We start from the raw sequence: 23,322 nt of genomic DNA on the forward strand, positions 1-23,322 counted from the left end.
GTGACCAGTTTCACTCATCCCTGAGTGGCATCACGTGGGGAATAAACCCCAACCACTCCTTGGATATAAACCTGCACTGGCTCAGTCAAATTGGAGTGCCCTAATCACCCAGTAAACCACCAGGTGCCATAATATGGTTATATGGTTACCACCCAGCACAGTAAATGGTTTACTGGTGCACAGGAAACCATTTGGCTTGTCCCTCAGTGTAGTCACCCATAGGCAGAAGGAAGAGGAAAGAATGAAGGATAGAAAGGCAGAAGAAGACAGAAGGAAGGAAGAGAGGAAAAGACAGGCACCCAAGAGCAGCACTACATCGAGTGAGTGGATGGTGAGCATCCCCACCTACCACTCATGACATGCATATATGTTGGCAGTTATCTGAAATGGCTGGCCAGTTCTATATTTGTGTGCATTGTGGGTTTTGAGTAGTAGGTGATTCGTGGGATTTAGCAACACTACTGTTTGTGAGGGGAGAAGTGGCTTTCCCTCAATAGCTGCTATACACACAGTGTAGGTGAGAAAGGTCCTTCGAGCTTATAATGGGAAGTGTTCATTCTGTTGGAGTGACAATACATCTGTGTGAGTGTATTTATATTGCAGCTGAATGAGTGCATGTAAATATCACTGAAGAGACAACTGCTTTATGTGAACACGAAAAATGCATACATAGGGACGTAATGTATGACTGAGCTCTGTTGATGTCTGCTGCTGGCTGGAATTGAATGTTAGACAAGCATACCACATGCATTTCAATTGTTTTCCATACTGTACACTATTATAACCCTGTGACTTGTTGCGATTGTTGTAGCTAAATAAAATCTTGCGTCAGCCATATTACATCTATTTGTCTGTCTATAGTTAGACACCTGAACCTCATATGGGATGGCCTTGTTAAAATATCCAAGTAGGACAGTATCACTGGAAGAGGTTTAAGTTTTGGCGTTGTGGCAGCGTGGACATCATATGACAGCAACAGTGTCAGTGAAAAGCATAGCATATAAAGTTTAGCTTAATAATGTGATTAGGTGCTGTATGTTTTTTATTTATTTATTTATTTATTTATATTTATTTTTTTTTTGCAGGACCAGGACAAACTCATCCCGCATCAGCACTTCAGCCAACACCAGGACCTTGCTTCATAACCCCAGGACTCTCCCATACAACTCAAGGACAACTTAACGCTGCCAGTCAGCACACTCAGTCACTCCTTGGACCCTTTCCAGCCTTACTTAGTCATCTCCTGTCTCAAGGACAGTCCCATTTGCTCACAGGACATCCAGCAGCAAGCCTTCACCATTCAGCCCCAAGGGGACCCCAGTCAACTCCAGGACTTGCCCTTAGACTCCCTTACCCAACCCTTCAGCATCCCCACACAACCCCACGACACCTTCAGACCTCACAGCACCTCCTTCCGACCCCAAGACAAACTCACCCCACCCCTCAGCTCCCCCACTCAACCCCCAGACAGGCCCTTCTAACTCCTAGACAAACCCAGCTTGCCCCAAGACAAGTCCAGCCTACTCCAAGGCAAGCCCAACCATCTCCAAGACAGACCCAGCCAGCTCTAAGACAACCCCTGCCATCTCCAAGGCAAGTTCAGCCATCTTCAAGACAAGCCCAGTTAACACCTAGACAGGCTCAGCCAACTCCAAGACAGACCCAACCATCTCCAAGACAATCCCAGCCAACCCCAAGACAAGCCCAAACAGCTCCAAGACAAGCCCAGCCAGCTCCAAGGGAAGTTCAGCCTGCTGAAAGACAGACTCAACCAACCCCACGACAGAGTTGTGAGACCCCAGCACAATCCCACCAGTCCCAAAGACACCCGAACCCTGTGCCAAGAGGACCCTATCCGAGCCCACAGCACCCTGCCTCAACTCCTGGAGGGCCAGCACAGGCTAGGGGTGGGAAGGGTGGAGCGGAGGCGTGGGACCCGGGGACGCTTGAGGAGGAGAGCGAGAGGGCATTAGAACGGAGGCGGCAGCAGCTGACAAGAGAGTTAATGCGTGAGATAGCCAGTGACTCCCACCACCACCATCATCATCACCACCACCATCACCTCTCTTCGACTGGGGATAAGAAGGTGAGTAAGTGAAATGTGTGTTAGCCGTGTTAAAGACATATGGTAGCTAGCATGATCGAGACCATTTCTGCATATGTATCTTTGCATCAGGTTATGCTAAGATATTTCATGCATGTCTGCAGTAGCTTCGATTAAAATTAGCATATACATTGTGTGGGGCAGTGCATTGTTTCTGTTTTGGTACAGATCATTTAGAGTTCAGAGTTGGATTTGAGGGTATGGTATTTTGTCATAAATACCTGATCAACTTTGAATCAGAGTGCTTTGTACACTGTATATGTGGTTGGGAAGAAGTGATTAAATTTTGGAGCTGATTGACCAAAAGAGGGTTTGGGCAATGGAGAGGATGGAGAGCAAGAGACTAACGATGGGAGTGCATGTGAGTGAAATGGAGGAAGGGAGACGGAGGGGGAGGCTGAGCATGAGATGGAGGGATGGAGTGGAGAGGTACAGTATATGAGAGAGGAGGGTGTGGGCAGGGGGAAGGGCAGTGAAATGGCGGGGAACAGGGTGACATGGAGTCAGTTTGTTTGTGGCCACCCCTTACGGAATTTAGGTAGGCTGTCTGGCAATAGATAGTTTTGGTGTTTGTGATAATAGGCAGTCATGTGATAGTCAAGACTTGTCAAAAATTAGTCAGGATATAATGAGTTTTTCTTGCGATAACACACCATATTTCTTAAATCGTAATATTACTTGTGCTACCACCAGATGCACAGTCAGCACGGGAGTGGCAGTGGGCATCATCGTCGCAACCCGTCATCCTCCAGCACCAACTCCAGTTCCTCCACATCATCCTCAACATCCTCCTCCTCCTCCAGCTCCTCCTCCACATCCGCTCACCCCAGTCGAGGTGGAGGCAAACGAGACAGCAGCAGTGGAGGAAAGAGAAAGTCCCGCCCAAGCAAGAGAGGAGGAGTTCCGTCAGGCAGTACCAGCAGTGACCGAGCAAAGATGAAGAAGGCTAAGTCATCGTCATCCTCGTAAGTTTATACAGTACAGTATCTTTATTTTTACTCCACATATCTTTATAAAGGTCAGGAAGGAAGTGTGACAGCAGTAGCGAAGGAAACAGAATTTCCCACCCGAGTAAGAGAGGAGAAATTCCATCAGACAGTACCAGTAGTACCTGAATGAGGATGAAAAAAAGGCAACTCATCCTGGTTCTCGTAAATTTTAATTAATAGTTTTATTATTATTCATTTCACAATGTTAAGGTGACAGTATGAGTTGAGGAAAATAAAAAACCATATCCTTGCTTGAGAGGAGTTCTCTCAAGCAGTACTGGGAAGTGGGATGGCTCAGTGATAAAGGGTGTGACTCAAGATTGCGAGGTCAAGAGTTCACGCTATGTCTGGGTAACTTCCTTTGCTGGGAGAGGTAGTGCTCTCCTGTAACCCTAGTAGGGCTATATGATCTATCTAGGTCTAGTTCCAGGTAATAATCCCATCCTTCTCAGGCAGTACAATAGTGACAGAGCTAAAACGAAGGCAAAGTCATCAACATCCTAAGATTGTTGTTATTTATTTTTCTATTTCCCTCTTCATGCCATCTTGGCTGTCCTTACTTTTTTGTGCCATTATTGTTTTGTGTGTGTGTGTGTGTGTGTGTGTTTGTGTGTGTGTGTGTGTGTGTGTGTGTGTGTGTGTTTGTGTGTGTGTGTGTGTGTGTGTGTGTGTGTGTGCATTTAATCTACACAATCTTCAGCATAATACCACACTTTCATTTTATTGGTACCTGTCTCCAAACACCTTTAGTCAGCATAGAAGAGACGTTTTAAACTGGAGAGGCTAGGTTTGACCTTCATTAATTGTTCCAATATGCGAGGGATTTCTTCTGTTGAATTAATTGATCTTGTTTGCAACAAGAAAATCAAATGGACATCATTTTAGTGAGGTAGTTATGGGTTTTCATTTTTATTTATTTAGTTTACAGTATTTATTTATTTACAAATTTTTTAGGGCCATGCAAGAAAGCATGCTGCTTATGATGTCCTCATATGGGATTGAAACATGGACAATAAATGATAGAGTTCTTAGATTATGGGCTGTAGAAATTGCCTTTTTCATAACAGCTGCAGGTATAAGCTGTGTGGATGGCAAATGTACGGTGATATTCTGGAGAATATGGGGATGGAGGAATGGGCTGTGGAGGGAGATGTGGCATTACTAAATGGATAATGAAAAGCATGATAGTATATAGATAAAATGCCAAAGATAGGGTCGATACATGAAGCTGAGGGTATTGTAGGATGAGGGAGGCAGTTTTTTTGTGGGGAGGAAGCAAGGGGAACAGCATATTGATGACAGAGAAGGAAGAAGAGAGCTGTTGATTCGTAGTACAGTAATTCAACCATTTTATACTTAATATTTCAACCAGGAGGAAACACAGCAGCAGTAAGAGCAGTAAGAAGGGTCACCCAAGCAAGAAGGACCATGACAAGATGCGAGGGCACAAGAGCAGCCGATCCCCAGCCCGTCGCAAGAGCTCGATGGTCAAGAAGTTGCTCTCGCCTGTCCGCAAGCGCTCACCATCACCCCAGTCATCACGCAAGTCTCACAAGCTCTCACCAGGACGTTCTAAGAGGTCAAAAAGTGAGTTTGTGTTTTACTTTTGTCAGTGTGTAATTTCGTCATTCATTATTTCTCATCACCCCAGTCCTCAAACAAGTCTCACAAGCTGTCACCAGGATGCTCTGAGAGAGCTAAGAAAGGGAGTTGCTGTATTAATTTTGTATTTTTGTCTTTGTTAATTTTTCATTCATTCATTCATTCATTATCCAATCCTATGTCGCCCCATGAGGAGCATAGGAGCCCAGGGCTAGGCAAGTTGGTCCTAAGTTTAAGATGAGAGAGACCAGCCTCACTCATCCCTGAGTGGTGTTACATGAGCAGTAAATCCAAGCCACCCCTTGGATGTTAACTTTCACTGGCTCAGTCTGATTGGAGCGCTGTAATTACCCACTAAACCACCAGGTGCCAAAATTTTGCTTATGTGCTTACCACCCAACGTAGTAAATGCTTTCCTGGTGTACAGGAAACCATTTTGCTTGTCACTCAGAGTCACCCTATGGCAGAAGGAAGAGGAAAGAATGAAGGAAAGAAAGACAGAAGAGGGAGTGTGAAGTCACTCATAGGCTGAAGGAAGTCTTTTTAAATTTCATGTCAAGTAGCTGCTCTTGCCTGTCGGTAAGTGCTTATCATCACCCTAGTTTTCATGAAAGCCTTGCAGGCTCTCACCAGGTTTCTCTAAGAGGTGGAGAAGCAAGTTGATTACTTTTGCCAGCATTGTATAATGGGGTGGTTCATTATCTTATTATTTTTATACATTGAAACCATTGTGTTCTAGATTAACCCCTTTGCATTCAGAACATTTCACTTAAGTTGAATAAAATTGTCAGGTGTTAGCCAGGATACGATGAAAAGACTTACTGGGCCGCAGAGGTTAGCTGTTGACACTGTTTCTACCTCTTACAGTAAAACATCTCGCCTTTGCTTCGCTAATCCCTCACCTTTGTACATTACAGTCATCTGCCATTAGCCACAACACAACTGAAAGGATGTCCTTGGGCTGAAGGAGTTTAGCAAATAACTTGAAACCTTTGTAAGGAGACATGGAAGGAAATTTGATAACTTCAGTTATTTGTGCTGAATCATGGAAGGAAATTTGATTGTCTCCAAAGTTTAAGGCACATTTTGTGCTATTGTGGCCCAATTCTCCTCTGGATGTGAACTGCAGGCTCAAATTGCCCTTCTCCTGCAGTTCACCACCCTCCTTTGAAGGGTTAGAGAGATCTGGGGGACATTTGTATAGCTGTGGTGAAACCACTCATATCAGTACCACTACATAAAGGCATCCCCAGTGTCAGGGTTATGGCCTTATAGCATTGGTGAGGAGAAGTACTCAGTCCTTCACCTGGTCTCTTTCTTACCCTTACACATTTGTCCCACAGGCAGGAAGCGATCTGGGTCACCCCGAGACCGTCTAGAGTATCGCAGTGACAGGGGGAGCCTTGTTGAGCGTTCCCTGAGCCACACCCGAGATCCAGCCCTTGCCCCTCACCCTGGCCCGTCATCTTCATCCTCTCGAGCGGCTCGAGACCCTCGTGTTGATGAGAGGGTGCGCCGTGTCACTCCTGACCAGCTGACTAGAGATCGCTACAGGTTGGCTTCACTTGATATGAAATTGATGGATGTTTATTGATAGGTCATTAATTGAGTTTGTTATTATTATTGTATTTTAGTAATTAGTTTTTTTTTCTTATGGATTGTCTGTTAATCTCTTTCATGCAGTGGTGTGTTTATTTTAGCCTTTCAGCCTGCAGATGTCTCTTTAATTATATCTTTGCTCTATTTTGTTGATTTTATTTAGTTTATAACTGAGTTTCGAGACTTGAGTAGTTTAAATACTGTGCTGGACAGCAGCAACTAACCACATCACTATCAGAGGGTCTTCCTAAGGTTTGTCTGTCTATAGCCAGCCTCCGTAATCCTGTAAGGGGTGACCATAAACAAGTTCCCTCCATATCACCCTGTCCTCTGCCATTAGGCTGCTTTCTCTCCAATTTGTCTCCTTCCTCGTATATCCGTTCACCCCATCCCTCCCCCTCATCCTCTGTCTCCCCCCTCCACCCCACACTCTTCTAGTCACTCTCTACTTCTCCATCCTTTCAGATTATTTTTCTTGACGGTTTCAGTCACATCCACATCAACACCACAGTGGTCTTTTACTTACTGTATTTGTTAGTCTGTTTCTCGTGCAAAAAACAAAATAAATAAAAAAATAAAATGATAGCAGCAAAACTAAATGACTAAAGGACATTATACTAAAGTGATTAATTCATGCTACCAGCAGTAATTTTTATTTAGCTTAAAAAGGACCTGTGTGGTTTAATAGGTTAGAACTTTATGGTTGCAAGTACAATTTATCTTCCAGTCAGATTGCACCTGGCTTTCAGTGAGCTGAAAAGTGACTAGGGATCTTTTCCAAGTGATAGCAGACATAATTATTGCGTAGTTAATTCAGCCAGGCCCCAAGCCAGGGGGTTTGAGAGGGTCAGATGACCCCCCATCTACCCATCTGCTGAAATGTTCACTTTCTCTTGGTCTGTTTAATATCAGTGCAAAAAGAGTCACTCTCTGTTGTTCAGAAGCTTTGTGCTGTTTCTCAACATAGCTTATGCAAACACCCAGACTCCCATAGCAAGCATGCACAGACCTTTGACCAGGTGGCTGTCATGCAAGTCAAGATTCAGCAGAAAATGACACCTCCATCCTCCTTTAGAAAAGTTTGGCTACAGGCCTTTGAATTTAGGAGGGTGCCCAAGTTTGAAGGAATTAAGAGCTATAACTAACCTTTCAATTTCAAAAGGTATTTCATGAGCTTAGTAAAGTTGATTATATATATATATAGCAGAAATAAAAAGTAATGTCATTGTAGGATTGTAGGGAAGGAGTTATGGATTCTGAGGTGTGTATGAACTGGGGTTAAAGATTCTGAAATGTGTAGGACTGGGGTTAAAGGTTCTGATGTGTGTTGGAGATTTAAAGGTTCTGAAGTGTGTAGGGAAGGGGTTTAAGATTCTAAAGTGTGTAGGGAGTGAGTTTAAAGAGTCTGAAGTGTGTAGGGAATGGGTTGAAAGATTCTGTGTAGGGAATGAGTTTAAAGATTCTGTATAGGGAATGAGTTTAAAGATTCTGAAGTATGTAGGGAATGAGTTTAAAGATCTGAAGTGTGTAGGGAATGAGGTTAAAGATCGGAAGTGTGTAGGGAATGACTGTAAAGATTATGAAGTGTGTAGTGAATGAGGTTAAAGATCTGAAGTGTGTAGCGAAGGGGTTATAGATTTTTAAGTATTCCCTAAGATGAAAGGTGCTTAGAATTACGTAAGCCACTGTACCAAGGAGTCGAAAATATTTTATGTATGGTTCAACAATTGTCCTGACTCCTCTTGTGGGTGTATGTATAGCAGTTGTATATGAATCGTATCATTAAAAAAAAAAAAATAACTTGTGGAGCCAGAATTCCATCTGCTTTTTCACTGGCCATGCAGTAGATCTCCCAATTTTGTACTTTATCTTTGGTTTTGAATGCTTCTTACTTACCTTATCTTCCTCATTAGGTTTTAGTTTTCTGGTGCCATTGGTTACATAGTTATCCAAATTATTTCCCTGAAAATTTTCTCACGTTTTTCACCGGGGGTAAAGCTAGCAGCGGCCTGCTTATTGGATGGGTTGCATGTGGGGCATTTCTTGACCCATATATAGTATATATGAAATTTGGTTATGTTGATGATAATGGTGTCATGATTATGCAGGTACAAGATGGAGCAGTGACCGGAGAAGTAAATGGATGTGTAATGTGAAAAGTTTTAATGATGGTGAAGAGGATGATGATCTGAGAATATCTGAGAAAGAACAAGTAGAGGAATATATGTACAGTATGAAAGATTATGATAATGATTAGTGATGGTGGTGGTGATGATAATGCAGATATGAGAAGGAGCAGCGTGTGGAGGAGTATGCAGAGCCACGCAGAGACCGACGTTCCTCTCCCTCCGCAACCACCAGGACTCGAGAGGCTGACCGCAAGGACGCACACCGGCACAGAGACTATGAGAGGTGTGTCAGAAAGACTTTTAAGCTCATTTGTTCAAATCTTACCAAGATCTTCCGTGGATATGCAGCATTTTCATGTGTGTGTAATTCTTCTGTCAAAAAACATTTCCATATGTGCATATAATTCTTTCATTGATAAACACATCTGCACTGTGGCCGTAATTCTTCCACTGATAAACACCTGCCCTAGGGTGGGAAAGGAGGTCCGGGTGATGATGATGATGGTACTGTAAACATTTCCATCCTGTGGGTATAACTTTTCCATTAATAAACATTTCCATCATATGGGTATAATTCTTCCATTGATAAACATCATTTTCATATGTGGGTTTAATTCTTTTCATGCCAATGTCATTCATGTGCAGGCATGAACGTGAGCACTATGAGGAGAGGCGAAGGGAGGATGCACGAAGAGAGGAACGGGAGCGGGAGCAGCTGAGGGAGAGAGAGATGCGGGAGAGGGAGATCCTGCGTGACCGGGAGCTGATGAAGGAGAGGGAGAGAGTGGAGATGATGGAACGAGAACAACAGGAGAGAGAGAGGGAGAGGCTGAGAGAAGTGGAAGAGAGGAGAAGTGAGTGAAAATGAGTTTGCTCGTAGATTAATTTCTGTTATCTGTATGTGATATCAGTTGTTTCCTTTTTGGAATATATGTTAAATGTTTGAACCCTTCATAGGCAGCCTCTCATAGGATGCCAATGATTTTTATCCATCAAAAAACATGATGTAAAGTGTTGGTATCTTGATATCAGCACTTACCTTTTTTTTTCTCTCCCTCTGGCATACTTGAATAAACTTAGGGACTTGAATGATGTGTGAGTGATTGACTGGCACATTGCACTGGGCATTCTGTTAGTGGCTCATCCATTATCTCATTTTCTCTCACTTTTTCTGGATCCTGTTTCACCCCATCCTTTCAAGGGAGAAAAGGGTTAGTATGGCAATGATGACCTACCCATGGAGTGATTATGCTCCTTTTGAAATACAGTACAGTATTGTGCCTCTTGATTCGTCAAGGTATACAAGCCCAATGCCAAAAAAAATGCACATACCTTATCCAATTCCTTCTGTTGCACTTGGTTACTTTCCCGTTTTTTGGGACAGTTCTCAGATGCATGTAGGAAGATCAAGGGTGGGCTTTTGTGCTGTGTTCTATAGTGAACTAGCTCTGTTGCCCTCATAAAAGTTGTAGATGCCTAGTGCTATACTTAGGAAATTAGGACACTCCAGCCAGCTTTGCCCTTGAAGGGTCTAATTTTGGGGGATTTGGGGAGTTTATTGCTCTTGTGATGCCACTAAAGTGAGCAACAAGTCACTTTTGCCTTATGTCTGGACTGAGTAGCCTACCCTGGGGCCTCTGTGTTCTTCGTGGGCCACACAGAGTTGGATGATGGATGGATGAATGGCTTTATCAGATGAACTGTAATCTTGAATGGTGATGCTTCTTTAGTCCTTTTTAATGAAGAAAAAAGAAAAATGGCTATTGTATGACAGCGTAAGCTTTACTAAATTAGGACATTGCTGTACATTACTATTTTTAGTAATGCTGTGGATGTAGCTAATTGTGATTGACATGGTTTTTATGTGTGTATGAAAATACAGGGCATAGTAGGTACCACTAGACCAGATATATATATATTTTTTTTTTAATCTCTGAGCAGGCTGGTGTGGATTTGAATGTATGTTTATATGGGAGTGAGAGGTGAAATTGAGGATTGTATTGTACAGTACTATTACCTTGCTTACCTCATTGTTAGATTAGAAAGGTGGTCAGGGAAATGATGATGATGGTTTATATTTCCTTCCATGCTTTCCTTTGCACAGGCCGATATGGACGTGAGCACGAGTTTGTGCGTGAGCGAGAGGTTGTGCTGCGAGGAAGTGGTGGTACGCGTGACTACCCGGAGGAGCGAGACTACTACGCTGCCACTGCTGCTGCTGTCAGGGGACACCCAGACATGGACCCCAGGGCACTGCCTCTGGATGACAGGAGGCCCTATGATGACCCGGCATATGACAGATTCCAGAGTAAGTTTGTGCTAGTGCTGTTTTGCTCGGAAGGGAGAGGAGTGTTTGAGAGGTATGGAAGGACAAAGCAACATGAAGGTAGTTCTGTCATGACAATGCCCTGTTGAGGAATTTCCTGGAGGAAGCATAGCCTCAGATGGTACTGATGAGAATGGTCCAGTTGTGTTGTTTGCCAGTTTAGGTAAATGCTATGTTGTGTACTTAAGAGTTTGAATCCCTAAGATGTGACTGGAGATTTTTGGATTATGTAACACTATCAGGTTACATACCCATAAATTATTTGAACCGCAGTTGCCTGGTTGTAGGCTAGGCTACTTTCCAAGCAGTTTTATGGGACTTAATGTTACTTTCATCCCCCCCCCCTCCTCTTTTTTTTTTTTTTTTTTTTTTTTTTTTTTTTCAAGCAAAAATCACATGGTGCTGACCTGTGATTTTTCAGTCCTGTATGTTAATGCTGACAGGTGTCATAACCTTTAAAACATACAACATTGTAGTAGCATAGTCTGTGGTTCCTAAACTTTTGAAGGAGTAATAGGAGATGGGTCGTTTACAATTTATTTTTGTAGTGTAATTCATGAGTAGATGAGAGAGGGAAGGGGGGGGGTGGATATATTATGAAAGCGAGTATAGCAGACATGACAGTTAAACTTTTTATTTGTGCCTCGTAAACCTGTGAACAGGTGAACGAGAAAGGGTGCGTTATGAGAGTGGGCGCAGCAGATATGATGACCTTGCTCTTCATGACCGTCGGGGCATCCCACCCCTCGATGACCGCTGCCCTGACCGGCGCCCACCACCACCCCTTGACACACGCTTCCCTGATGACCGCAGGAGGTAGCGTTACATTCAGCCCTGGTTTTTATTTTTAGGATGCTTTCTTGTTGTGGTGATTATATAATCAGGCAACTCCACTCCACTGCCCAGTAACACAAGAGTCCGTCAACTCCCTCCCTGACCCATCCAAAAGTGGATCATGGATTGCAGGAGAAAGGGAGCTTCAACTTGCAGTCCACCACATTCATGTTCAGATGAACCTGGGGACTCTAACAGCAGTGGTACAACAATTGAACAAGTTTTCTTGAAACAACTTAAAACTTTATTAATGCAAAATGCCTTTATTTTTATGTATGTGTATAATTAACTTGAAGATGAGGAAAAAGTTGACTTTTTCATGTATATCATTCAATGGATAATTGTCTTGGATGACAGTGGTCATAATGTTGATGATGATGTTGATAATAATGATAGGAAGAAAAATATTGATGATGATAATGATGATGGTGATAGTTATCATGCATACTGTATATGTGTCATCTAATCCTGTGTTGCCCCGCGAGGAGCGTAGGAGCCCGAGGCTAGGGAAGCTGGTCCTGTCATTTAAGATGAGAGTGACCAGCCTCACTCATCCCTGAGTGGCATTACGTGAGCAATAAACCCCAACCACTACCTCCTGGATATAGGCCTAAACTGATGCAGGCTCAGTCCGGTTGGATCGCCTTAATTTCCCACTAAACCACCAGGCGCCATAGTTTGGTTATATGGTTACCACCCAGTGTAGTAAATGGTTTCCTGTGTACAGGAAACCATTTGACCTGTCACTCAGTGTAGAGTCATCCATAGACAGAGGGAAGTGGAAAAAAAGAAGGAAAGAAGGACATAGCAGATTGAATGAATGAGGGAAGGAAGAGAGGAGCGGTCAGCTACCCGAGAGCAGCACTACATCGAGTGAGTGGATGAGATAGTTATGACACTGATGATAATGTTGTTGATGATTATGATTACAACAGTAAAGGTAATGCTAATGCTAATGGTATTATTGATTTTTGCATTCTGACACATCAGAGGTGGCAGCGCAGTGGACCCAAGGGTACATGAGGCCTGGGTGGAGTCTGAGCGTGACCTGGACCGGCTGGTGGAGCGTCCTGATCATTATGCAGCCCATGCCCCTCATCCCCTGCCTCACCCCCGCCACAGACACCACCAGCCTCAGTGGCCACCCACCAGGCCATCACCACAGTCTGCATGGGACCGACACAAGCTGGCAAGGTGGCAACATATTGCATGTGTATTATGAGAAAGAGTGAAAAGGAGATGAAATATATGAATGATTATTATAATAGTTAAGGGGAGAGATCTGACTGGGCTAAAGGGAGGGAGAGGGGGTAGTTAAGAGATTACGGTGAGGGTAATTGTGTAAGAAAGACAGAAATGGATGCTGAGCCCCTCCCTCTTTTTGTTTTTATATAGTTCAGAGATTGTGTATTGGGTAATGTGAAGTATGTCCTAAAAAAAAAAAAATTAATTGACTATTTATTTTTTTTTTACCTGAGGGAGGGAATAAGAGGGGATGATGTTCATTGAATTAAACCTCTATTGGTCAGGACAATTGTAGTATTGTATTACAGGTGATGCCATATGATTTAATTGAGAGTAAGTCATAGCAGACTGATTGTTAGTACTGTTACTTACAACATTAATATTGGCAGTACAGCTGTATTGCTGTATATCATTATTGCCATTCAGGTGAGAGTGAATCACAGTAGATTGAGGTTTATCTTGTTAAACACATTTTCAGACATGACGAGTGGGCTGATGAATTTGGGCGTGGTAGTGGTGGAGGTCGGGGACGTGAGTGGGGGGAGGAGGGGCATGACTGGGGGGACGACCGTGCAGGCCCACCCTCAGCCCTTCACCAGGACCAGTGGGCTCAGCATTCAAGGTTTGTACTGCACTTTTTTCATCTAAAGTTGGACCGATTTTTGTCCTTGGACAGATTATTTCACATAGTTCAGTGGCAGAAAGACTACTTAAGCTCTACACCCAATCCATAGCATATCATGGCCTGCATCATATCCTTGTGTTATCTCTTGTTACATCTCAGCATTTAAGATGAAGAGATGGTAATTCTAGAACTTGTTAAGGAAAAAAGGTAATGTATATTCCAGTTTGCTTTATTTTCAGAGTAATGTAAGAACTGAATTTGTACGTAAATCATGCTGAATTTAGCATCAAGAGTCTTCTATCCCAAATGTGTACAGGGTTTAGTGCTTACAGCTTCTCTACACCTTCATATAATTTTTCAGTTTCATACTAGTTTTATTTTGTATATTAGGAGGGGATACCGTGATGAATGGGGTGCCAGGGAGAGGGAGAGTGAGTGGCTAGACCCATATGCTGGCCGTGAGCTGCTGCCACCCCCACACTCGGCCACTTCTGCTGCCCCACACCACCACCACCAGCCTGTGAGGGGTGCGGACCGTGGCCAGCAGCCCCCACCCCCGTCTTCTGCCTCCATGGGTCGCAGGTAGGCTTGCAAAATCAAAAAGTGCTGTTGTTTGTCTAGGTAGAGTTGCTGAATTTAAAAAAAAACACTTTTGTTCATCCACCTTCACCTTTCATGTTAACTTTTCATTTAACCCTCTTGCTGTATTTTTTATTTCATTCTTTTTGTTATTAATTGTTAGTCATTTAGCATTATCATCAAAATGCATTTAATGTTGTTGAATGTGTCTGTATGTATTAAATGAGCAGCTGTAGAAATAAATAATAAACATTATTGGGATAAACATTAATGAGTTGCATCAGCCTTTATCCTTCACTGCACAGCATGACTGCTTAATAATGAACATTGGTATGTGTGGCAGAGTTCCCATGTATATTAAATGAAATTATTGAACAAGGAATTACCATTGATCATATCAGTTCCTTGATTTGGGACCAGAAGTGCCAAAATGTCAGCTGTGATTGCAGGTCTCGCCGTGAGCCGCTGGACCAGGGTATGGAGCCACCCCCTCATCCCCCAGCACACCACCATCACCACCATCATCACCACCATCACCAGCCTTCAAGACACCAGTTGTGAGCACTTAGTTCTTTTATTGATCATTGAACCCTTGTGCATGTGAAGCAGTGACAAGTCCAATTTTTCTCTTTTGAGCCCAGGAAATCATTCAGTACATTGGAAGGAACAATTTTGTGGACTCGCAGCCTTTGGTTCCTTCTTCCTCACAAAAAATATATATATATATATATATATATATATGCTGCTCAGGTTGATGCTTGGCCTAGTGCTTCTACAGCATGTGGCCCATGAGGGTTTGAATTTTAGGGTGGTTGGGGTTTATCACTCACATAATGCCACTCAAGACCAAGCAATTGGTCACCCTAACCATAAACATCTGTATTAAGTAGTTTAATCCCAGGCCCCTATGCTCTTTATGGGGCAAAAAAGGATTGGATGATAGTTTAACCCTTGTCCATGTGAAGCACATCTTTACAGAAAAATACAGATCTAAAATATGTATGCAAATATGTAGGCCTAGAGTGATGGTAGATTATTTGATTAGTGGAGACTTCTCATGATGTAGGGATTAAAGGAATACAGTAATGATATTTTCTATACATATTACGAGGCACTCAGAAGTGAAGGGAGACAAATACCAATATTCTGTAAAGTGATATTTTGCATTATTTAAATTTAGGAAAAGAAACTGTGCTTGTTGCTTTTCTTTTTTGGTACTTGGATGGCTTTACTTGCCATAGTAGTAACAGTAACAGCCCCAGTTTCCTCTGAAATATGAACCCAGTGAACTGCAAGCTGAAGTTGCCTTTCTCCAGCAGTTCACCATCCTCCTATCATGGGTAGGGAGGGAGTTGATGTGTGGTTGTATAATCAGAGAGAGGAGCCATTTCCTTTTATCAGTGCCACTGTGTGAAGGCGCCCATCTCCAGCTCCTGGCCTTACTCAAAAACTCATATGAAGTTCTGAAAATAGATGTTTATTTTGTCAAGCCATCCAGAGCAGAGGAGGAGAGAGCTGAGAGCAATGCTTCTGGTTTGAAGGAAGTTGGCCCTGATAAATTATTTTACTCTATATAAGGGAGAATTTCCCTAGTGTAGGAACTAATGGAATGTACGTGAAAACTCTTTAATTAGTGTATGATCTCACTGTGCATTAAATTCGGGTAAAAATTATAGTATCTGTTGTCCACTCTTATTGTCTAATAAGGAGTCTTGGGGCCTAGGGCTAAGTTACCTAGTCTCATCATTTAACACAGTGGTGACAGTCACTATCTCGTAAGTGACATTTTTGAGCAATGAACCCTGACCATCTTTCGGATGTAAACTCGTTGGTCCTATCTAATTGGAATGCCTTAACCCACTATACCATCAGGTTCCTCTTGATGGTTACTACCCAGTTTAGTAAATGGTTGCCTGAGCTGCAGGATACCTCTTGGCTTGTCACTGAATGTAGAGTCACCAGAAGGTAGCTCTACATTAGGTGAGTAGATGGTAGGTGCTCCTGCTACCCACGCATGTTGACCAACCATGTAGTTGTGTCTAGTGTGAAGGTAAATGTATTCATAATCATCAGAATTTCAATACAGGCAGTCTCCTTTTTAACTAGGGTCTTTGTAGGGAAAGTTTCGACGTAGTATGTCTCTGGGGAAATAAAAAAATGTGTGCTGTCTCTCTGTATTTATACTTTCTTAGGGTAGTTTTCTAGTGTTTGAATTATGTATAGAAGGGAAGGAGGGATGTTAAAATCTCATGTTTATTACCATAATTTTTATGATTCTGTTCATTTCTGTTTTTCATAAACAAGTATTTTACATAATTTGTTGACAAGCTTAAGTATTAAATGGGTAGGACACTATACCCTTTATACACTAACTTGACATAAAATTGCCTTCTATAATACTGAGTTGTATCAAGTGAGTTAGACCAGAAAATGATGCTGATCAGAAAAAAACTGTATGAAGAGAGTGTAAAGCCATAGTATTGTTTTATTGTCATTGATCTATGTAAAATAAGCAGCAAAAGGACAAAAGTCAGTTCCAGGTTAAGGTAAAATGACTATACCTGCATGCAAGTGTAACCTGTGTGTGTTGTAACTAGGCTCTCTACCAGGCCACCTGCCCAAGAGGAGGAAGGAACAGAGACTAATGCTGGTGGTCTGGAGGAAGTAAGCAGCCCACTCCAAGCTGAACAGGACCAGGCTCTAATGCCAGGTAATGATGGTAAGAATGACCCTCCTCCCGTCGTCTGTATCCACTTGTGTACCTCCGTCTTGCTTCTTGACCCTTTTGTCTCCAGGTGTAGTTGTGTGTTGTTAACCTTTTGAAGCTGGGTGATGCCCATCTTAAGCTTTTGCTGCCACCAGATGATTTTATTGTTTGTTGAAGCTTTTTTTGATGGGAGGGATTAGATAGCTGTAATAACCCTTCTTACTATATATAGTTAAATATAGCTTGTAAATAAAATTATCTGGTGGTAGAGTAATTGAGAAGTACATCATTGTAGCGAAGGAGTTATCCCATGAAATGCAGGTGATGTTCTTGATTTATTCTTGCTGCTACCATAGTACAGTATTTTGTTTAGCCTAGGAAGGGTCTCATTGTGAAGGTGTTTGATCAGGCCTAATCTTACACGTCCAGTTGGGACAGTCTATATAATATGCGGAGAGAGGCCTTCATTCACAATTTCTCTCCATTTGAATGAATAAGGGAGAATATCCCCTCAGGGCTGCGTCATCACTTATTCATTCAAATGGAGAGAAATTGTGAATGAAGGATTACATTTACATTTAATTAACATTTTGCCAGCCAGGGCAGCTTCAGGAATAATACCTTGAACAGCACTCCTTAACTAGTCCCCAGCCTGAGTGACGACTTAACAGCAAGTAAGCAATCCTACACTACCTGTTTAATTTGGGTGGCTGTTCATTATGAGATAATGGATCTTTTACTTTGCTATTGGGCTGTCTGTATTTACTGTATACTGTATTGTCGTAGTATTTGCTGTTTTCTTTACAACTGGAACAGTCTGTCTGAAGCACAGTAAATTTGTGTGCTAACAGTAAGAACAGACTAAAAACATTGTCACCTGGACTCGAGGGTTAACAATTCAGTGTGAGGATGTTTCGTTTTGTTCGTGTTTTCCCCAGACAGGTTTCCTTTGGTGTAGTAGGATGTGGCCTCTCCATTTTTCTCAGTGTTCTATTCGGTGTGGCTTTGTAGAATTCCTAACACATGTGCCTTAGTTATTTGTTTTGCATATAACACCTTAACATTTTTTTAATGCTGCTTGTATTACTGTATACCTTATGTGCATCAGTAACATACAAGAGGATGTTAAGGGGTAATGTGCAAAATATATTGATAAGGAGGAGAAACTATAAAGCCTACAGTGTTACCTAGAACATGGCTGTCAGGTGTAGCTCAGTTTTGGCTTCTTCACCGTTACTAGTGTAGTTTTGTCTGATTGGCCCCTTCATTCTGGCTGATGTCCTTTATTATTTATTATTTTCTTACTTCTCCCAAACTATGCATTTGTGTATGTGCTAAGTGTTTTGCCGGTTGGAGGAGGAGGAGGGATGTTGTTGAGACAGTCTTTTTTTGTGTTTGTGTGTGTGTTGGAGTTTTTATTTTATTCTGTTTTTTTTTCCCTTGTAGCGGTGGATGGTGCAAGGGATGGGGTGACTCATATGCTGAAACATGAATTGTGAAAGGATAGATTGTGTACCTCATGTTCATTGGTCCTCAGATGGGAGCAGTTTTGTGTCTTGATGCAGGTGATTTGTGTATGTGGTCTTTGTCTGTCTGTCTGTCTGAATATAACCTGACACTTTGTTCCGTGCCAGACTCCTTGCTGGCCAGTTACCCCCCTGTGTTGAGGGTCCCTTTGTCAGCAATTTTTCACTTTTTTCTGTTGCGTGAATGGACCTGGAGTGTTTAAAGAATAAGCCTAGTGATTGTAGAAGTACTCACCTTGGCTGCTTTCGGGCTGAAAACAGGTGCTCATTTGTCCTGCGGACGTGGCACTGAACAAGTTAACCTGACAACTGTGGCATTAGGTTTCCTGGTTTATCCCCCATACGCAAAAAAACTGTAAGATTTTTTTTTTTTTTTTGTCATAAGTAATATTTGCTCATATGAAGTGAAAGAGTGCATGGAAAAGTATAAGAAAAACAAATATGAATTCATTATTTACCTTAGTTCAGCTGTGGTGAAGTAAAGAGGACACATGGGAGAAATAGGTAGCATGCCCGTTTAAAAAAAGAAAGCTTGCTCGTATGTTGCATGTCTCAACTGCAAGTTTTACACCACATGAAGTACGTTGCAGCTGTCGGGTTAATACGTGGAGTGGCCACAGATGAATCACTTTGATGTTACTGAGTCCTCTTCATCAGGCTGCCCTCTCTTTCCAAACTCGCACCCCTCTCACCCCTCTCTCTCTCTCTCCATCCTGTCCCTCTCACTCATTCTCAGTCTCCTCCTCCTCCTCCTGTCCTTCCACCACACTCATATACACTCTCCTAGTTAGTTAGCCATTCTCTGTTCTCTCCACATGGCTAAACTATCTCAAGGTAGTACTCTTATTGCTCTCGAGCAGCATATCCACACCAGTGCCGCAACACTTTTTCTTCTTCCTTTGTCTTTGTCTCTCCACGCAGCTCTTCTTAGATAATTCATTTCCACTCCTCTCACTTTTTAACTTGTGTCTTTCCAACAGAGTCCAAGCTTCACTTCCATATCTTAAAGTGGGGATCACCATACCGTGATGCAAAGACTTTACTTTCATGCCCACTTCCCAGTTCCTCTTAGTGGTCTTCATACATATTTTTATTGTTCATAAAGCTTCATGTTTGTTTATTTTTTTTAACAGTTTGTATATTTTTGTGGCTGCTAAGGTGGAACCGAGCTTGGGCTTGCACTATTTGTTGTTTGGATGAAGTGTTTTCAGTGACTCCCTCTGCCTTGCAAAAGTAGTGCCTGTGAGTGTTTTCAAGGTATCTAGTTTGCCATCTTCACAAATACATAACCTTCCTTAGTGAAGTAAAATTGTCTGGGGATAGCAAGAATAAAATGCAAAAGAGATCCTCAGGTTGAAGGGGGTAAAAAAATGTACATTGTGGGATTACTGTACTGTTATGCTCAATACTTTGACTGGTGTCTTAACTTTTTCTACCCATTCATTTGTCTGTTTTGCTGTCTTCCTACTACAGGAGGGTCTTAGGGCTTTCTGCAGTCACAAGTGTTACTCATTATTAATAGTTATTTTTATTTGCATCATAATACAGATGTTCCCCAGGTTATTCAAAGCTTGACTTTCAGAAATTTGATCTTATGAAATAATTATGAGACAGATAATCCTTATTTAAAATTAGGACTTGCATAGGCATATTGTCACTCCCTGTGAAATTCTGTAAAGTGAGACATTTTTTTAGGTACGTGATTAGAGGGGTTAAAAGCAGAAAAAGCATTCGTTTCTAATGTCAGTGCAGCTTATAGAGAATCAGAACAGTGTATGATAGAAAGACGTTAATTTGGCAGTGGGTAAATGATGAAATGACCGTAAAATAACAAGTCCTGGCTACGTTAATTATTTATGATTACAGTAGTTATGTTCATATATTTACTTCTGTTAAAGGTTTTATGGTTTATTTGTTGTCATTACGGTATGTTTTCGGTACATGTTCATACAATTTATATGCTTACATATTGAAACTTAGCCCATCTTGCACAATTTTGGAATAAAGCCTTTGCATAACCCTGTGAGTGTCTGTTATGGCATGAATACAGTTTAATCCTTCAAGTATGCCAGGATGTCACATCTTTGTTCAAAGACTTAAATGCCTTTAGTACAGACAAAGCACTGTGGTGGGATTTCTAGCAGTCCAAGCGTTTTTTTAATTTTTTTCATGAAATTCATCTTTCTGAATATGTGATCAATATCAGGTACTGTAATTCAAGTTAAGAAGTATTCAAACTTACTACCAGTCATTGCCTTTGTGATTTAACTATTTCAGTATGATGATATCATTTTATTACTGTTACTGCCTTATTTAAGTGAGAGTAGGAACACCTGTTGCACTGAAGGGGTTAGAAAACATTTGTATTAGCCTTTTAAGTACAGTAAAACCTCTACAACTTAGCATAATACATATGCAAGCCTTGCCGAGTTGGCCTATTTGCCGAGTTGTAGGGATGAGCTTTAAGTTTGCCCCCAGCACACACACACAAAAAAGGAAAAAAATGGAAAAAAATTAAAAGTTTTTACAACAGACAGTAAAAGCTGCCTTACCATGATTCCATGCAGTTGTAGGGTGTATTCCAGATACACCAGGCATGGAGGAGGAGTTTTGGTAGTTTTTGGAGGTGTTAGGGGGGCTCAAGATCATTTTTGGGCACACCTTTACTGTACTGTACGTGACACTGTACACTATGTAAAGCACAATTAACACTGTAAAGGCCATTACTGTAATGTATTTATCACTTGTGCTCTACAGTACTGGGGAACTAAACACTAAACACTTAAACAATACTGTACAACTCGGCATCTTTATTGAGTTGGGGGAATTTTTGCTGACTCTCTTCCTCTCACGTGCGCATTTTTGGGAATTTTTGAATTTTGATTTTTTAAATGAATATTTTGGAGCCTTCCCGAGTTGTCAAGGCTTCCGACTTGAAGGATGATGAATTGCAGAGGTTTTACTGTACAGTAAATTTTTAAAAAGTATATTTTCAACTTGTTTTCTTGTATATTGTATGATATTATGAATATTATCATGGGTATCAACCTATTTCATTGGGGACTGTTGACGGTTCTCCTGCTTTTATACATCCTTACTCCTGGTGCTCTGTTGATTATAACACCCCAGTCAGAGTATTGTCTTTGCATGGTTTTGGTCCCCTGTAGGTGATTGAAAGTGCTTCAGTCATGTAATGTCACAAGGGACTAGGCTGGTTATATGCCCTTAAATGTACTGAACTGTGGTAGCATAGTATAGAGGCCTTACACCTTGAAGAGTAAAATGGAATGGTTGATAGTGCTAGGATTCAAATTTAGTGTAAGCAGTCTGGTGCTTCTTGATTGAGATGTTCATTTACCCCATGTGATCTGATTGGTAAAATAGTACCTATTGTAATGTAACTGTGTCAGCATGGGTGATGCAGTGGCCTTGTATCCCTGGGTAGTGGGTAAATAATGTGCCACAGGATCAGAGACCAACTCATGGAGATGAGCCTCACAGCTAAAGTACCTTACGGCATCTTCCCCCACCACGACTGATAGGCTAGTCACTTGCCCGTAAATGTTGACCACTGTAGTCTGGCTTCGGACCCACCTACCCTGAACTGTGTGCTCAGTAACAGGAGAGCCTTGGGGTACTGTCCAGACAAGAGGTCATTGGGGTTGAATGGAACCCCCCCCCCCCTCCCCAGTAGTAGGACAGATTTGGGAGTAGGACAGTCCCCCCCCCACCCCTCCTCAGCATCTCCTGAGTTCTGTTTGTTGGAATACAGGAGAGCTAAATGTAATAGGATTGAACTACTGTAGCCCAGCATTGTGCCCTCACACCTGCCTTGCATGGGGTAAAATGGAACTTTTTAGCAATAGAAGAGCTTTGGGAATGTGATCTTGGATAATATGATTTTTTTTTTTTCTAAATAATACATTGGTTTTTGTGCCTTTAATAACAGGAAGGAGAGTGATTGGGATATGGGCTAGGACAACATGGAAACGTCCGTTTTTACTATTACTTCTATGCTATTAACAACAGGAGAGCTTTGGGAGTATGACCCAGGTAAAGGCTCATGGGTACGTCGAGCTGGAGACAACAACCCACAACAGCAGCCGCAGCAGCAGCCGCAGCAGCAGCAACAACAGCAACAACAACAACAGCAGCAACAGCAACAGCAACAACAGTTACAACCACAGCCCCAGCCGGAACAACGCGAGTCACCCCTGAAGAAAGACAAGCCCACTCCTGACCCTACCCCACATGAAGGTACACTCAACCCTCGGCTATCACTCCCAGTTGGTCCCGCTATGGCTGTGCTATAGCCGAAACCGTGATAGCCATATTGAAGAACTTATGGTAATAATTTTAATTGGTGCCATGACCTCAATATTTACCTCTAAGATACCTTTTTTGTACCACATATTAATATATAATAGTCTAAAAATGAGCATGTTTTATGATGTGATCACGATTCTTATAAATACCCCTCACAGTTGATTCATTGATGTTATGTTTCTTCCCCTCACTTCGCTTGGTCTCACAATTCTCCATAAGTTTCACATTTCCAGTTTATCTGCATAACTTAGGTTCTTCCTCTTCTTTATTTCCCTGCCAGGTGCCACAGCATTATGTTGGGTGATGGTAGGGGGACGGGGATAGGGTATGTTGGCCATGGTCATATAATAAAAAAGGTTATTGTTCTTGCTATCACTGTTCACGGTCTGAGGGCACGCACTTGAATGGTTTGGCGGGCAGGAGACTCAGTCGGGCGGCCAATCAGCGAGCGGCTGGCGCTGATGTCACATGACCAATCACGGAGTGAAGCTTTTGTTGGCTGGGCGGAGCACTGGAGCCTGGCCTTTTTGAAATTTTCGAACATTTGCGGGCGCGATAGCAGGCATTTAGTGCATGATAAAGGTATTTGGTTAGTTTTTTATATAGGCGTGATAGCGAGATACGTTATAGCGGAACCCGTGATAGCGGAGGGTTGAGTGTAATTTATTTTTAGTTGTTGCTGCTCTCTGGTGACTGCCCTTTCCTTTCTTCCTTCCTTCTTTCCTTCCATC

At 42.2% G+C, this 23,322-nt stretch overlaps 1 protein-coding gene across 1 annotated transcript in view; it reads left to right on the forward strand.

Annotated features, from left to right (window-relative positions):
- LOC145418762 (uncharacterized) overlaps positions 1-23,322 on the forward strand; it is a 42,827-nt gene that overhangs the window by 11,000 nt on the left and 8,505 nt on the right. Inside the window, exons 5-18 of the mRNA XM_080287098.1 lie at positions 1,086-2,086; positions 2,798-3,069; positions 4,466-4,680; positions 6,039-6,249; positions 8,578-8,706; positions 9,069-9,277; positions 10,528-10,731; positions 11,412-11,565; positions 12,574-12,777; positions 13,307-13,450; positions 13,844-14,035; positions 14,482-14,589; positions 16,642-16,751; positions 22,295-22,522. Coding sequence (XP_080143224.1) covers positions 1,086-2,086; positions 2,798-3,069; positions 4,466-4,680; positions 6,039-6,249; positions 8,578-8,706; positions 9,069-9,277; positions 10,528-10,731; positions 11,412-11,565; positions 12,574-12,777; positions 13,307-13,450; positions 13,844-14,035; positions 14,482-14,589; positions 16,642-16,751; positions 22,295-22,522 — 3,381 coding nt within the window. The remainder of the gene's footprint in view (positions 1-1,085; positions 2,087-2,797; positions 3,070-4,465; positions 4,681-6,038; positions 6,250-8,577; positions 8,707-9,068; positions 9,278-10,527; positions 10,732-11,411; positions 11,566-12,573; positions 12,778-13,306; positions 13,451-13,843; positions 14,036-14,481; positions 14,590-16,641; positions 16,752-22,294; positions 22,523-23,322) is intronic.

This window comes from Coenobita brevimanus, chromosome 116 (genome assembly GCF_032717465.1).
Source record: "Coenobita brevimanus isolate Jiangsu-jjx chromosome 116, ASM3271746v2, whole genome shotgun sequence".
NCBI lineage: Eukaryota > Metazoa > Arthropoda > Malacostraca > Decapoda > Coenobitidae > Coenobita > Coenobita brevimanus.